Source organism: Abramis brama, assembly GCF_963993115.1.
Source record: "Abramis brama genome assembly, chromosome: 12".
NCBI lineage: Eukaryota > Metazoa > Chordata > Actinopteri > Cypriniformes > Leuciscidae > Abramis > Abramis brama.
The window spans coordinates 7,640,637-7,654,263 of NC_139974.1; the positions used below are offsets into that span (position 1 = coordinate 7,640,637).

At 37.2% G+C, this 13,627-nt stretch overlaps 1 protein-coding gene across 1 annotated transcript in view; it reads left to right on the forward strand.

Moving 5' to 3' along the window:
* Positions 1-13,627, forward strand: part of trappc9 (trafficking protein particle complex subunit 9) — a 213,192-nt gene that overhangs the window by 58,847 nt on the left and 140,718 nt on the right. Inside the window, exons 12-15 of the mRNA XM_084130741.1 lie at positions 213-298; positions 7,408-7,534; positions 8,156-8,288; positions 11,902-12,053. Of these exons, the coding sequence (XP_083986867.1) occupies positions 213-298; positions 7,408-7,534; positions 8,156-8,288; positions 11,902-12,053 (498 nt within the window). The remainder of the gene's footprint in view (positions 1-212; positions 299-7,407; positions 7,535-8,155; positions 8,289-11,901; positions 12,054-13,627) is intronic.

A 13,627-nucleotide genomic window follows, 5' to 3' on the forward strand; every position in this document is an offset into this window, starting at 1 on the left:
TTATTGCACCCTCAAGTGAAATTAAATATTTACAATCGCCGCTGGATATTCAGTTTGGCCAGATTTATAGAGCAGTTCATGCAAACGTATTGATCAGGCCTGTCAACATCAATGAATCTTCTTATGTTTAGACGCTAAATGTTTTTCTGTCTTTATGCATTGATATAGCATGCAGCTTTTCATAAATGTTTTTGTGTGTGTGTGTGTTGCAGATTTCCAGTGGGTTCAGGGCGACGTGTGTGAGGTGCAGTTAATGGTCTATAATCCGATGCCATTTGAGCTGCGTGTCGAGAACATGGTAAGCTCTATCCATCCATACATCCATCCATCCATCCTTTATCCATCCTTTATCCATCCATCCATCCATCCATCCATCCATCATTTCCATCCATCCATTATCCATCCATCCATCCATCCTTTATCCATCCAGCCATCCATCCATCCATCCATCCATCCTTTATCCATCCTTTATCCATCCATCCATCCTTTATCCATCCATCCATCCTTTATCCATCCATCCATCCATCCTTTATCCATCCATCCAGCCATCCATCCATCCATCCATCCATTCATCCATCCACCAAAACCAAAGTGTTTTATATTGTTGTTTTTTTTACTATTTTAAATATAATTTTTTTTTTTTTGTAATTGAAAATGAGAGAAAAGTAATAAAAGAGAAAAGGGGTCCCTTATACACTCTCTTCTTTGTCTTCGCATGGAAAAGACATTTAGCTTGCTAAGTGCATGTGCTCTTTAGTTTAATTGCTTTTGTAAAGATTCAGAAAACCTGTGGTTGACATTCTAATGTCCTAATCACAGTAGAAAACAAGATTTTACATCATCACTGTCAGAGAAAATGCAGATTTTATTTGTGAATACTTCTTTTGGAAGTGTATAAAAATGGAAAAATTGTGCTGGAAACGTGTTACATTGCACCTACTCAGGACATGGTGTTTTTTGACAAGGCTGTGGTTTGGGGACATGATGTTTTCATTGTGTTTGCAAATGTCATTGCCAAAAATCTTTTGTGTTTCCCACTCTACATATTATCTGCACTTTAGAGTTAAAGCTGAAATGAGATGGTGCTGCGTATTGGTGGCTCGAGGGCCATTTTGGTCACTGAGACCTGATCATAATGACAGGGGAACAGAGGCAGAATCACACTGAAGACATTAAGACAGGTTGTGTGAACGTGGGAGAGGGGTTACGGTGTCTCCCTGACACTATAATGGGCCACTCATAGAAGACCCAATTACCAGAATCCAGCCATGTGGAGATGTTCCTAAGAAACCAAGGTGATTGTGTATCAAATGTTGCTCTCCAAGTTCTGTCTGCTCTCTAGACAACTGCCTTTTAAGAGGCGGTTCACGGAGAACACATTCTTGTGCTCCATCGGGGATATTTTTTTAGGCCATAATAAGGCATCTTAAAATTTTAGCAACCATTCTTTCTATTGAGCAACCTCAGTTTGTATGTTAATTTATTTTGTTTTTAATTTTTGTTTGTATTTATTTAGTTATTTTTATGAAATATTCTATTTTTTATGTTATTCAAATGTTTTATTTTAACCTTCATCCTTCCCTCGCATCCTGTAACAAATCCCTCCCTCACGGGTCAAAATGACATGAATCCCTAAAATTATACTTCTTTTTTTGTCCAGTAAGCTTATATAACTTCATTTTTATAATGTTTTTTCTTTCGGGAGATTTTTTTATTATTGTTTTTTTTTATGTACCTTTAAATTTCTAGAGTTTATCAATAAATAATATAATTTAAGCACATTCTTCACATACTTTCAAATTAAATTCAAAATATCTCTCCAATGCATGCAATAACCAGCTCAAATCAGCTTAAAATATCTCACATTTGGATGTCTATGCTGACCTCTTTTTGGAAAAAAAAGTAATTTAACGTGATATTTCATGACTCTTCATGAGTTTATGATTTTTTATGTTTTTCAATGTATACTGAAGAATTCCTCGCATTCCATTCATTCCTAAGGGAGTCAAATTGACCCGCAAGGGAAGGATTTGATACTTTTTTTTTTATTACAACCACATAAACTCCTCGAATCCAGTAAAAAAAAAAAAATTGTGTGTGTTCGTGGTTCAAGTGCGACAAAAGTCCTAAGGCCTAAGACCTAAGGCCCCTTCCCCAAAGGAACGGAATACCCACTTTTCTCAAGGGCACAATGGTGATGGAACAGTTCTGTGATTGTAGTGACTGTTGGATTAAATCCACTGTCTTTATGTTAGCAGCCCAGATCCATAACCATTAGACCATAGACACCCCACAGACTCAGGGCACAGGTGTGCACTCCAGCTAGAGGTTAAACGCCAGTCCAAAGGTTTTTTATGTCCTTTCCCACCAGGCATAGACTTTAGTATAGATGTGTGAAATGAAAAATGACTCTATAGGTGAGCTGTGTTGTTCCATACATGCCCAGATCTGCCCCCAGATGGAATCAGCATGATGCCCTATAAAACTCACAGCCAGTGTCAGATGGCACCGCGGATGGTGCCAGTATGAACCAGTGTGACCTTACTGCTGACCTTACAGTGGCCACACAGAATTAATTCAGTGTACCACAATGCTGTCTGTCCTTTCAGCATCTTACTAGTTACTGTCGGTAAAAGCTCATAACTCCACCCTGCTCAGTCTTAAATGAAGGGCCACACACATTTTGGGCCGTCTCTGCTTGTTTGCAAAGCAAAGGTAAATAAAGAAATGGTTCTTTGACTGCATTTTCTTTACTCAGGAAACAATACGGTTTTGTGGATTTGTGGAGTGGAGAAGAGAGTCTTAGTCTAGCGTTTGTTATTAAGTTATAGCCAATACGATCTTTAATAGCTTTTGCGTAGCACTTCATCTTTTATACCATGAGATTTTGGCCAAATTACAGGAAAAAATGAACACCCACATACTGTAGCTACAATAAACTTTATAGCCTGTACGTTGAATGCTGAAGCTGCAAATAAGTATTTGAACACCTGTCTATCAGCTAGAATTCTGACCCTCAAAGACCTGTTAGTCTGCCTTTAAAATGTCCACCTCCACTCCATTTATTATCCTAAATTAGATGCACCTGTTTGAGGTCGTTAGCTGCATAAAGACACCTGTCCACCCCATACAATCAGTAAGAATCCAACTACTAACATGGCCAAGACCAAAGAGCTGTCCAAAGACACTAGAGACAAAATTGTACACCTCCACAAGGCTGGAAAGGGCTACGGGGAAATTGCCAAGCAGCTTGGTGAAAAAAGGTCCACTGTTGGAGCAATCATTAGAAAATGGAAGAAGCTAAACATGACTGTCAATCTCCCTCGGACTGGGGCTCCATGCAAGATCTCACCTCGTGGGGTCTCAATGATCCTAAGAAAGGTGAGAAATCAGCCCAGAACTACACGAGAGGAGCTGGTCAATGACCTGAAAAGAGCTGGGACCACCGTTTCCAAGGTTACTGTTGGTAATACACTAAGACGTCATGGTTTGAAATCATGCATGGCACGGAAGGTTCCCCTGCTTAAACCAGCACATGTCAAGGCCCGTCTTAAGTTTGCCAATGACCATTTGGATGATCCAGAGGAGTCATGGGAGAAAGTCATGTGGTCAGATGAGACCAAAATAAAACTTTTTGGTCATAATTCCACTAAACGTGTTTGGAGGAAGAAGAATGATGAGTACCATCCCAAGAACACCATCCCTATTGTGAAGCATGGGGGTGGTAGCATCATGCTTTGGGGTGTTTTTCTGCACATGGGACAGGGCGACTGCACTGTATTAAGGAGAGGATGACCGGGGCCATGTATTGCGAGATTTGGGGGAACAACCTCCTTCCCTCAGTTAGAGCATTGAAGATGGGTCGAGGCTGGGTCTGTAAGAAGCATATCAAGGTTCTGGCGTGGCCTAGCCAGTCTCCAGACCTAAACCCAATAGAGAATCTTTGGAGGGAGCTCAAACTCCGTGTTTCTCAGCGACAGCCCAGAAACCTGACTGATCTAGAGAAGATCTGTGTGGAGGAGTGGGCCAAAATCCCTCCTGCAGTGTGTGCAAACCTGGTGAAAAACTACAGGAAACGTTTGACCTCTGTAATTGCAAACAAAGGCTACTGTACCAAATATTAACATTGATTTTCTCAGGTGTTCAAATACTTATTTGCAGCTGTATCATACAAATAAATAGTTAAAAAATCATACATTGTGATTTCTGGATATTTTTTTTTTTAGATTATGTCTCTCACAGTGGACATGCACCTACGATGACAATTTCAGACCCCTCCATGATTTCTAAGTGGGAGAACTTGCAAAATAGCAGGGTGTTCAAATACTTATTTTCCTCACTGTATATATATATATATATATATATATATATATATAACATATATTTTTTTCATCTTTGTTACTACTAGGCCTAAGGTGTTTCATTTTTAATTCATTTATTTTATAATTTTGTAATTTAATTTATTTATATAGGCATTAAAAACTGTTTTGCTACATATAAAATATTAATTGCAAATGTCTTCAGTTCATGAAACTGCTTTGAAAATATTTCTCAACTCTGCTCTCGGTTTAATTAAGTGTATGATTATGGTACGGTGCTTTTGAAAATGGGTTGTATAATTTTTGTCAGGTGGAACAGGGGAAAAAAGACACACAAAGAGCATATATTTCCACGGGGGTTTGTAGCAGCTGAAGAAAGTCTGCCGTTAGACATCCTGGTCGGAAAAGAACAGATCGTTAGCATTAGTTGTCAAGCTAATTAACCTTTTCAGGGAAGAAATGCAAATTAGTTATTTCAAAATACGGCTTATACAATAGTGAATCCCTCCATATAATATGAGCCGCAGGTTTTACATAGTAAACTGTTTCACAGGTTAAGCACTTACAACTAGCCTTCAGAGCTGAACATGTCATTGTAGCCTATGGCTAATTAAGGTTTGACTTCATAAAAGCAGATATCTTTAATTGCATTATTATGCGTCTTCATTACGAAGCTGCTCAACTGTTCAGAGTTTGAATGAGTGAGACATCTTGGGAGTCTTTTGAGTCTCCTTCATTCACGTTCTAGACAGTGGAGTTGTTAAAGTTTCTGTAAGTGATTTCATGCGTTTTACTAACTTCTGCCTGACTTTGAATTAGACCTCCACAATCTCTTCAACCTCGCCATCCTAAAAACATGTCAAGAAAGCCAAATGCTCTGTTTTTTGATTGACTTAAAAGCATGGGTTGCTCTCCCGGCTCTTTTTAAGATTTTCATAGCATCTAGTGCAGAGATGTTTATGATTTCTCAGAACAGATATAATGTGTTTTCTCTGATCGGATAGCTATCCAAACGTAAAAAGGCCAGATTTAAATCCGGAAATGTAAACCACTTCAGGAGGTGGTCTGAGACACATTCCAGATGAAACTGTGCAAGTGTAAATGCATCTGGTTGTTGAAACCACATAGCCTATGTACATTTTATTCCTCCCAAAATGTTAAAAAATAAACATATAAGAGGGTGTTATAGGCTATATGACATGATATGACAGCGCTACTTAAACATGCATCTCTGCAGATGAGCAACTGAGTATCTCTTCAGAAAGCGCAAACTGCAGCAAATGAAAAGTGAAGTGGAAACTCGCAGACGCTTAAAACACAATCATCTCCATTAATAGTAATGAGACTCAATGATCTTACCAGTGCTGGCGCTGCTCTCTCTCCTATTGCACTCTTTGATCTGGAAATTAGCTGATGATAAATAAAATGCAGCATCTTTCTTTTTTTTCTTTTTTTCCATTAAATATGTAGTTTGACTCTCTAATATGTTGGGTGTGAAATGTAATTCCAAATTGCTTGACTGAAATGGATTCACTTTAAAGTTCTCTTTGGATAGATGGAAACGTTTCATGTCACAGAGACGTTGGACACTGAGCGGACCGAATGTCAGGAGAAATGGAAAATCATCTTCCTGTTGAGTTCTGAGTTTAATGGGTTCATTCAGGCTAATGTGATAAAACCCCCATAAAGCACATTTGATGGAGTCTGAGTGGTGTCTCGTGTGTGAATAGAAAGCGGGAAAACTCCTCGGAGAGCAGCTTGACTTCTGGAGGTGTAGTAATAGTCGGCCCTCACCTCCACGACGGAGGAGTAAACGGCTGGTTTTCAATCTGTCTCTGTCTCTGTCTCTCGCTCTCATCTGCCGCTGTGATTCTGGGAACGCTGGTTCCTTTCTTTGTAGTTCTGTGAACAGGAGCAATTTTCTCCATGGGTAATGGGGAGAGCATGCTGGGAGTGATTTCATCTCCTCCATATCAGATTGATATCAGGATGATTGATTATATGATGTTTGGAGAAAAAAGAAAAAGAAAAAAGGAAAGGAGCGGTGAAAAAAAACACAACTAAAACCTTGGTCTGTCACCTATGTGTTTTTCATTGATCTATTTCTGTCTTTTCATTCTGCTTTTGGCTTCTGCATGTGTGTCGTATCTCTTTATTCTAGTGTTATTATCTTTAACGCAAAGACAAAAGCCAGAGTAAAAAAAAAGTAAAACAGTAAGACCAAAAAAATGTGCTATTGTGTTTATTTTAGTTTTGCTTTTTTTCTGTATTTGGTAAATATGTGTTTTCAGTTGAAGTTGAAGGGTTTAATTGCTGCCTTGTGAAATGTTCATGTGCCGTTTATGTTAATCATCCCCTTTTTGTAGATTGAAAGATTTTTTCCTTTTAGTGAGAAAACCATAAGTCAAGAGAGAGATCATATTAAACTCTATATTCCTCAGGTGCTCAGCATCAATACATTAATATTGACACAATCTACTGAGCTAAGAAAGAATATAATACAGGGTTTTTTTTCTCACATTGTTAGTATTTATTTAGTAGTATTTATTTATTCATTTGTTTTTTTGTGTTTTTTATCTGTTTTGTATTATCTGTTTTGAGTTTATTTAGATTAGTTTTTATAGTGTTTTGTTTTGTTATTTATTTATTATTATTTTGTTTGATTTATTTATTGGCGTTCCTTCTCTGATGACGTCAGCTTGACGGCTTTGGTTAAAAACGCTTAACCACTCCTCAAACCGTTAGTCTGCTATGAGCAGAGATGGAGAGGAGGAGCGCTAGAGTAAAACCCTGCCCTCTGTTCAATATTCCCTTTCACTTGGAAATGCGTCACACTGGAGAAAAGTCGTTTGCAACTTCCGGTTCACGGGGACTTTAATGAAAATCTAGTCATTATTTACTCGTTCTTCACACTTATACTCTTATACATGAAACAATATATGTAGATACCATATATATATATATATATATATATGGGTGTGTGTGTGTGTAACTATATATATACATATAAATATAAATATATATAAATATAAAATTACCACTATATATTTACCCATGTGTTTTGAGCACTATGTGATTGTGTTCTCAGGGTCTGTTGACATCAGGTGTAGATTTTGAGTCTCTTCCTGCCGCTCTGTCTTTGCCAGCGGAGTCTGGCCTGTATCCGGTGACTCTGGTCGGAGTTCCACGCACCGCAGGCAACATCACTGTCAATGGTGAGTTTTACAACACACTGCAGTTTAGCATCTCTAATCAGAACTGAGGCTGAATAATCAGTGTGAAAATAATGCTTTTTATCAATTCAGAATTGATTGGCTTGTGAATATGTATTCTGTTTTTTTCTTTTTGTTGTGTTTTTTTTTTTTTTTTTTTTTTTGCTATAGTATAATGGGCAGGACATATTACTGAGTAAATATTGAGTACATTAAGTAAATATTAAAGTAGGTAAATGGTTGTTTTTGAATTCATCAGTATTCTAGTGTTTCAAAATCAATGGACCAGTGAAGGCAAAAAAAAAAGCAAATGAGAAATTAGTTTTTACTGAACATTTATTCTGGTTCATAATGGTGTAATAATGCAGAAATCAAGTCTGCCTCAAACTGAAAAACAAGTAAAGTGTTTCTCTGCTTGAATAAACCAGCTAAATATCCTCTCATTAAAATAGGATAAACTCATTGATCCCTGTTATGGTCATTCCAGCATTTCTTAATGTCTACAAATCATGAGCGTGTTTCGGAAGACTTTAATGAGTTCTAATTGCCTCCAGATCGTTAGTGCGGTCTGTGATTATGCAAGATTTTTAAATATGATTTTGACTAATATAGTTTGTTGTGTAGGGTACCACACGTCGGTGTTCGGGGTGAGCAGTGACTGTCTTCTGGAGGGTCTGGTGGGGGTGAAGAGCAGCGGCTGTATGGTGGAGGTGGTGCCGTCACTCCCACGACTGCAGCTCTGCACGTCCTTACCGAGGTTCAGACGCTTTTCTTCTTAAAAATATGCAATAATTATAAGGCGATTTAATTATATCACATTCTCTTAGATAATATTTCAGTTTGCTGTAGCCTGCTTGCAAAACACGGGTTTTATAGAGATGTCACTTTGCTCAGTGCTGTCAAATATCAGAGGAAGCGTTCAGGTGGTTATTCTCGGCCTCAGACAGCATGCCCGATTGCTCATGGAAAGCCCACGGACCGCCTGATGCATATTGAACACAGAAATAAAGTGCTGGCAGGAAATCTGTTGTGATTGGCTGGCTGCTGTTGGCAGGTTTTGGGAGTCAGGATTGCAGCGGTTTTTATCAGCCCGCCAGATAACAAAGTTTTGCCGCAAAATTCATGCCGTTGATTCTTTGAAACATTTAATATATTATTGGTCGAAAAAGAATAAGGTGATTGTTTGAATAAGATACCACACTGTTTAATGTTAGTAGGAATCATCATTTATATATATATATATATATATATATATATATATATATATATATATATATATAATTAATTTGTCCAATGGCACCAGTGCCAACACCTTAAACTATCCCTTTAAGAAAAGACAGGCTTGGCATAGCAGATGGGATTAGGCATTATCTAGTTCTGGTGAGAAGGAGGAAAGAGAGTAAAAATTATGCGGAACACACCGTGTGTGTGTGTGTGTGTTTGAGGCGAGCAGGGGATTCTCGATTCTCAAAACCTGCAGGCAATAATGTTTTTCTTTTAATCAACTGGTGTTCTGGGGTTTGTTGGTGGATGTATGAAGTCAGTCCTCCTCAAGTTCTTACATGTGTACAGTAGAGGATACACAGGTGGAGTTTAGTCTGTTCCTCAGAAAACTGTAGCGTTAACTTCAGAAGACTTTGAAAATAGCTACTTTTACACTGCTTTATGCTGTTTAATTTTTACATTTTTATTTATTTAATGTTGAATTGCTCGAATCATGTTCTTCAGGCTTGTCCAGCTAATGGTCAGTCATGTTCTAGTATTAATCAGCAAATTATCAAAATGACAAATGGCTCTTTTAATTTTAAGGCGTCACTACAGACACCATATTGAGTTACGATTTCTGGATTCAACAACATTAGAAAAACGTATCTTGGCACATGTTTTGGGTCTGTTTAGATTTTTACATGAGAACCATTTTACGTACTTTTATGCAGTTATTACGACGATAAACTCTCTTTCTCCCTCTTTTTTTCACTTCTTCTTTTAATATGGCTTGTTTGAGAATATTTTGGCAGGCTGGAGACTCTGAAATATCCCAAAGCACCCAGAGCTAATTACAGTAATTCCTTATAGAGACACACACACACACACACACACACGCACGCACACACGCATGCACACACGCACGCACGCACGCACACACAGCATTATACTCCATTTGACAGGATTGTCAGTCATTTTAATCACATTTAGCTCTGCAGGAAAAGCTGCTGGAAACATATTTATTCTCAAGTACATTCCAAATATTATTCTTCAGACTTAAACGAATCAGTCTGAAATGACATTCAGAATGAAATGAAATGAAATTAGTTGATTTAGTGTGGCTCTGCTGGAATAAAGGTTTGGTCAGAGACATTATAAGGGGGAGGAGATATATAAAAATGAATGGAACAATTTGTAACTCCAAATATGGCAGCTGTATAAATCCCCCCTTTCAGTTATAGTTGATTTACTCTAGAACGTGCATATGAATTAAGTTTAGCCTCCTATAACTATACAGTTTTTAAGCAAAAATACATATCACAAACAGTTTTGTAGATTTTGGCTTTCATGTTCAAGTGAACTGAACTGTTTTTTGCCTTAACTAAACTTTGTTTTAGTCTTTTTTTTTTTTTTTATGACAAGCAAAATAATTAATTCATGGAAATATTTTGTTGTGAATAGATGTTTCAGAAAACAAAACGTCGAGGCCTTCATTTTGATCCATCCACACTAATTTTTTCACTTTCTTTTGAGCTTCTTGAAGGGGCACTTAGAGTCAAACTTTAGTGCAAATGCTTTTTGACAAAAACTATGATTTGAAGACATGAAAAATGGATTAAAACCTTTAAATGATTGACTAAAGGTTGTTCAGACACTCTGAGTGGAACAAACAGCACGATTGAGAGGAAACTGATGGGACAGAACAGTTTTTAAATGGACCCTGCCTCAGGGTGTTCCCTCTTTTTAAAGACTTTTGATTTTTCATGCACAAAGGTGAATCTGAATTTTTGCAGTATGCTTTTGCACATCCTCATGATCTGTTTTTTTCCCCCCTCATTCAACTAGAAGCGTGTGTGGCATTGCTAAATTAGAGGTGATATAAGGGGACAAGCCACATGAGAAATCACTGAGGCGAAGCCCTAATAAGGCGATTGACTCTTTTAATTGAACAGCGGCTGTAGGAAAGAAGGTTCCACCTTTCAATTAAAAGAGTCATTGAACTTATTGACATCGTCATTGGCTGGACTTTACAATAGTCCTCTAGGGTGTGCGCTATCTGAACCAACATGAAAATACATTTAGCAAGATTTTGAGCTAAAGAAGCAAATGTTTTTTGGCTAACGTTATGGTGGCATGTATTCGAAATGTAAGCCTGGAAAATAAAACTGTTTAGAAGTTATTAATTTTCTATTAAAGAAGACGAGAGCTATGCTTCATTGACTAGAAAATGGCTACCCACTGGTGTTGGTTGAGGAGAGATCCCCTGATATGATTGTAAAGCGCTTCGGGTGTACAGTAGTACATATGAAAGCGCTATATAAATGCCTCATTCTATTCTTTCTATTCTACCCAAATGTGTCTGACTGCTATTTACCTTCTATCTATCTATCTATCTATCTATCTATCTATCTATCTATCTATCTATCTATCTATCTATCTATCTATCTATCTATCTATCTATCTATTTATCTATCTATCTATCTATCTATCTATCTATCTATCTATCTATCTATCTATCTATCTATCTATCTATCTATCTATCTATCTATCTATCTATCTATCTATCTATCTATCTATCTATCTATCTATCTATCTATCTATCTATCTATCTCTGTCTGTCTGTCTGTCTGTCTATCAGTCAAATCTGATCTGTCTATCATTATTTAAGAACATTACAGATGTAAATGCATACATCTAATTTCAATTGAATGAATATGCAAATGAATAATTGATTATAATAGCTATAATAACACCCAGTGTTTTATATTAATTTGTTTAGCAGACACTTTTCTCCACAGGTGCACTCTGAGATTCTCGATTTATTATGCAAGGCAATCAAAAGAGCTTGTCTATAGTAAAAAGTTCAACTTTTTAAAGTTAAACTAAAAGTAAAAGCCTTTTTAAAGTAATATAAAATGTAATTTTTTTTGTCACTGTTGTAAATTGCCCCTGGATTTACGTTTGTGTCTTCAGAACGTCTGGAAGTTTTTTACATTTAGCACTTACAATTATATAAAAAATGAAATATAATCAAATTGTGACAATTTCATGATGCCTCACACACTTTAATAAAGAATCACAACTGAGTTGTGGTCAAAGCAATTATTTACACCCCCAATGAACATTTAATGATTTTAGTCTTTGTATATTTTGTCTCGGCCCAGGTCGGCTCATCTGTCTAGTGAAGACCTGTCCACTAGCGTGTCCCTGCAGCTGTTTAATGGAGAGACCCAGCAGTTGACCATCACCCTGGAGAACATCGGCACAGAGACGCTGAACACGCTGGAGCTGACGTCCAAAACTCTCAGCACTAAAGGTACACAAAACACACAGTCTAAACACCATCTCGCTCTTTATCGCGCGGTAAATGCTCCGGCGGTTTTGATACAGCGCACGTCCTGTAATGGGACGGCGGTTCAAAGGCTTCGCTGATTGTTCTGTGTTCGTAATAGAGTCTGTGCATTAGTCTGATCACTCGAGCCCATCTGAGATTCCCGTGACTCCACTGTTTTGATGTGCTCTCTCTTTGAATAAAGACGTCTGCTTTTACGCACATTCGTCTCTGCGTCTTTGAGGATGGAAAATAAGACCACATGATGCTCTTAGTGGTATTCCACACACATGCGAACATGAAAAGCGTTGTCTTTGGACTCCATTTCTCGGTGTGTGTGTGTGTGTGTGGGTTCTCTAATCCCAGTCAGCTTTCAGCATCGGTGACTGAGCAGGTGGCCGATACACACACACACACACACACACACACACACACACACACACACACACACACACACACACACACACACACAGACACACTCTTTTCTTTGAAGTTGATGTGGAGCTGTCCTTTGACTGAGCCGTGTGTGTGTGTGTGTGGATGTACTTAGCTGTACTTTGATGGATTTGGCTCCAGAAAGAGCTAAATCTGAGATTTTCCTATGAGATTGTTCTTATGAGAACATTTGTGAATGTCTTTAATTGGAAAAACGCAAATGGATAATCACCAGCAGATTAACTAGTCGGCCAACAATCATCTAGTCGATTAGTGAGGTTCATGTTGTTTTGACGTTTGTATTCAGCAAAGATGATTCAGCAAAATTAATCAAAAGTGAAAGCAGAGACATTTATAATGTTACAAAAGATTTCTATTTCACATAATTGCTGAAAGAATCCTGAAAAAAAAAGTATCACGGTTTTTTACAATAATATCAACATTGATAATACAATTATGTGTTCATCATTGATGATAAAAAGAAATGGGTTACATTTTATTTTACAATACGTGTTGTGTACTTACAGTGTACTTACGGTGTAGTGACCTAAGAAAGTACTGGTAATATAATACAATATAACTACATGGGTTAAAGTTAGGTTTAGGGATAGGTTCAGGGTTAGTACCTAGTTATTATCCAGTTTTTGCAATTACTATCATAAGTACATAGTATAGGGAACAGGACTGTAAAATAAAGTCCTACCAAAAAAAAAAAAAAAAAAAAAAACATTCTTAAGCACCAAATATGAGCAGTGAAGACTGGAGTAATGGCTGATTAAAAGACTGCATAAAATTCAGCATTGCATCACAGGAAAATATTACATTTTAAAATAAATTCAAATAGAAAACAGTTATTTTAGATGGTAATATTTCACAAATTACTGTTTTTACTGTATTTTTGATCAAATGAAAAAAAAACAACAACAACAACCTTTGAACAGTATTGTATGTTTTTAGTTTGGATAATTTCAGCCACAGTGTTTTAATTTAGAAGTTAATGCCATTTTTAGTGACCCACCACTAAGGTTTTTTGGGACAACTTATAATGTTAAAAAATACTCCAAAATACGCTGGTTTTCCATGCAAACTCCCCCTGAGAGGTGCATCAGTTTTGGGCTTCAACT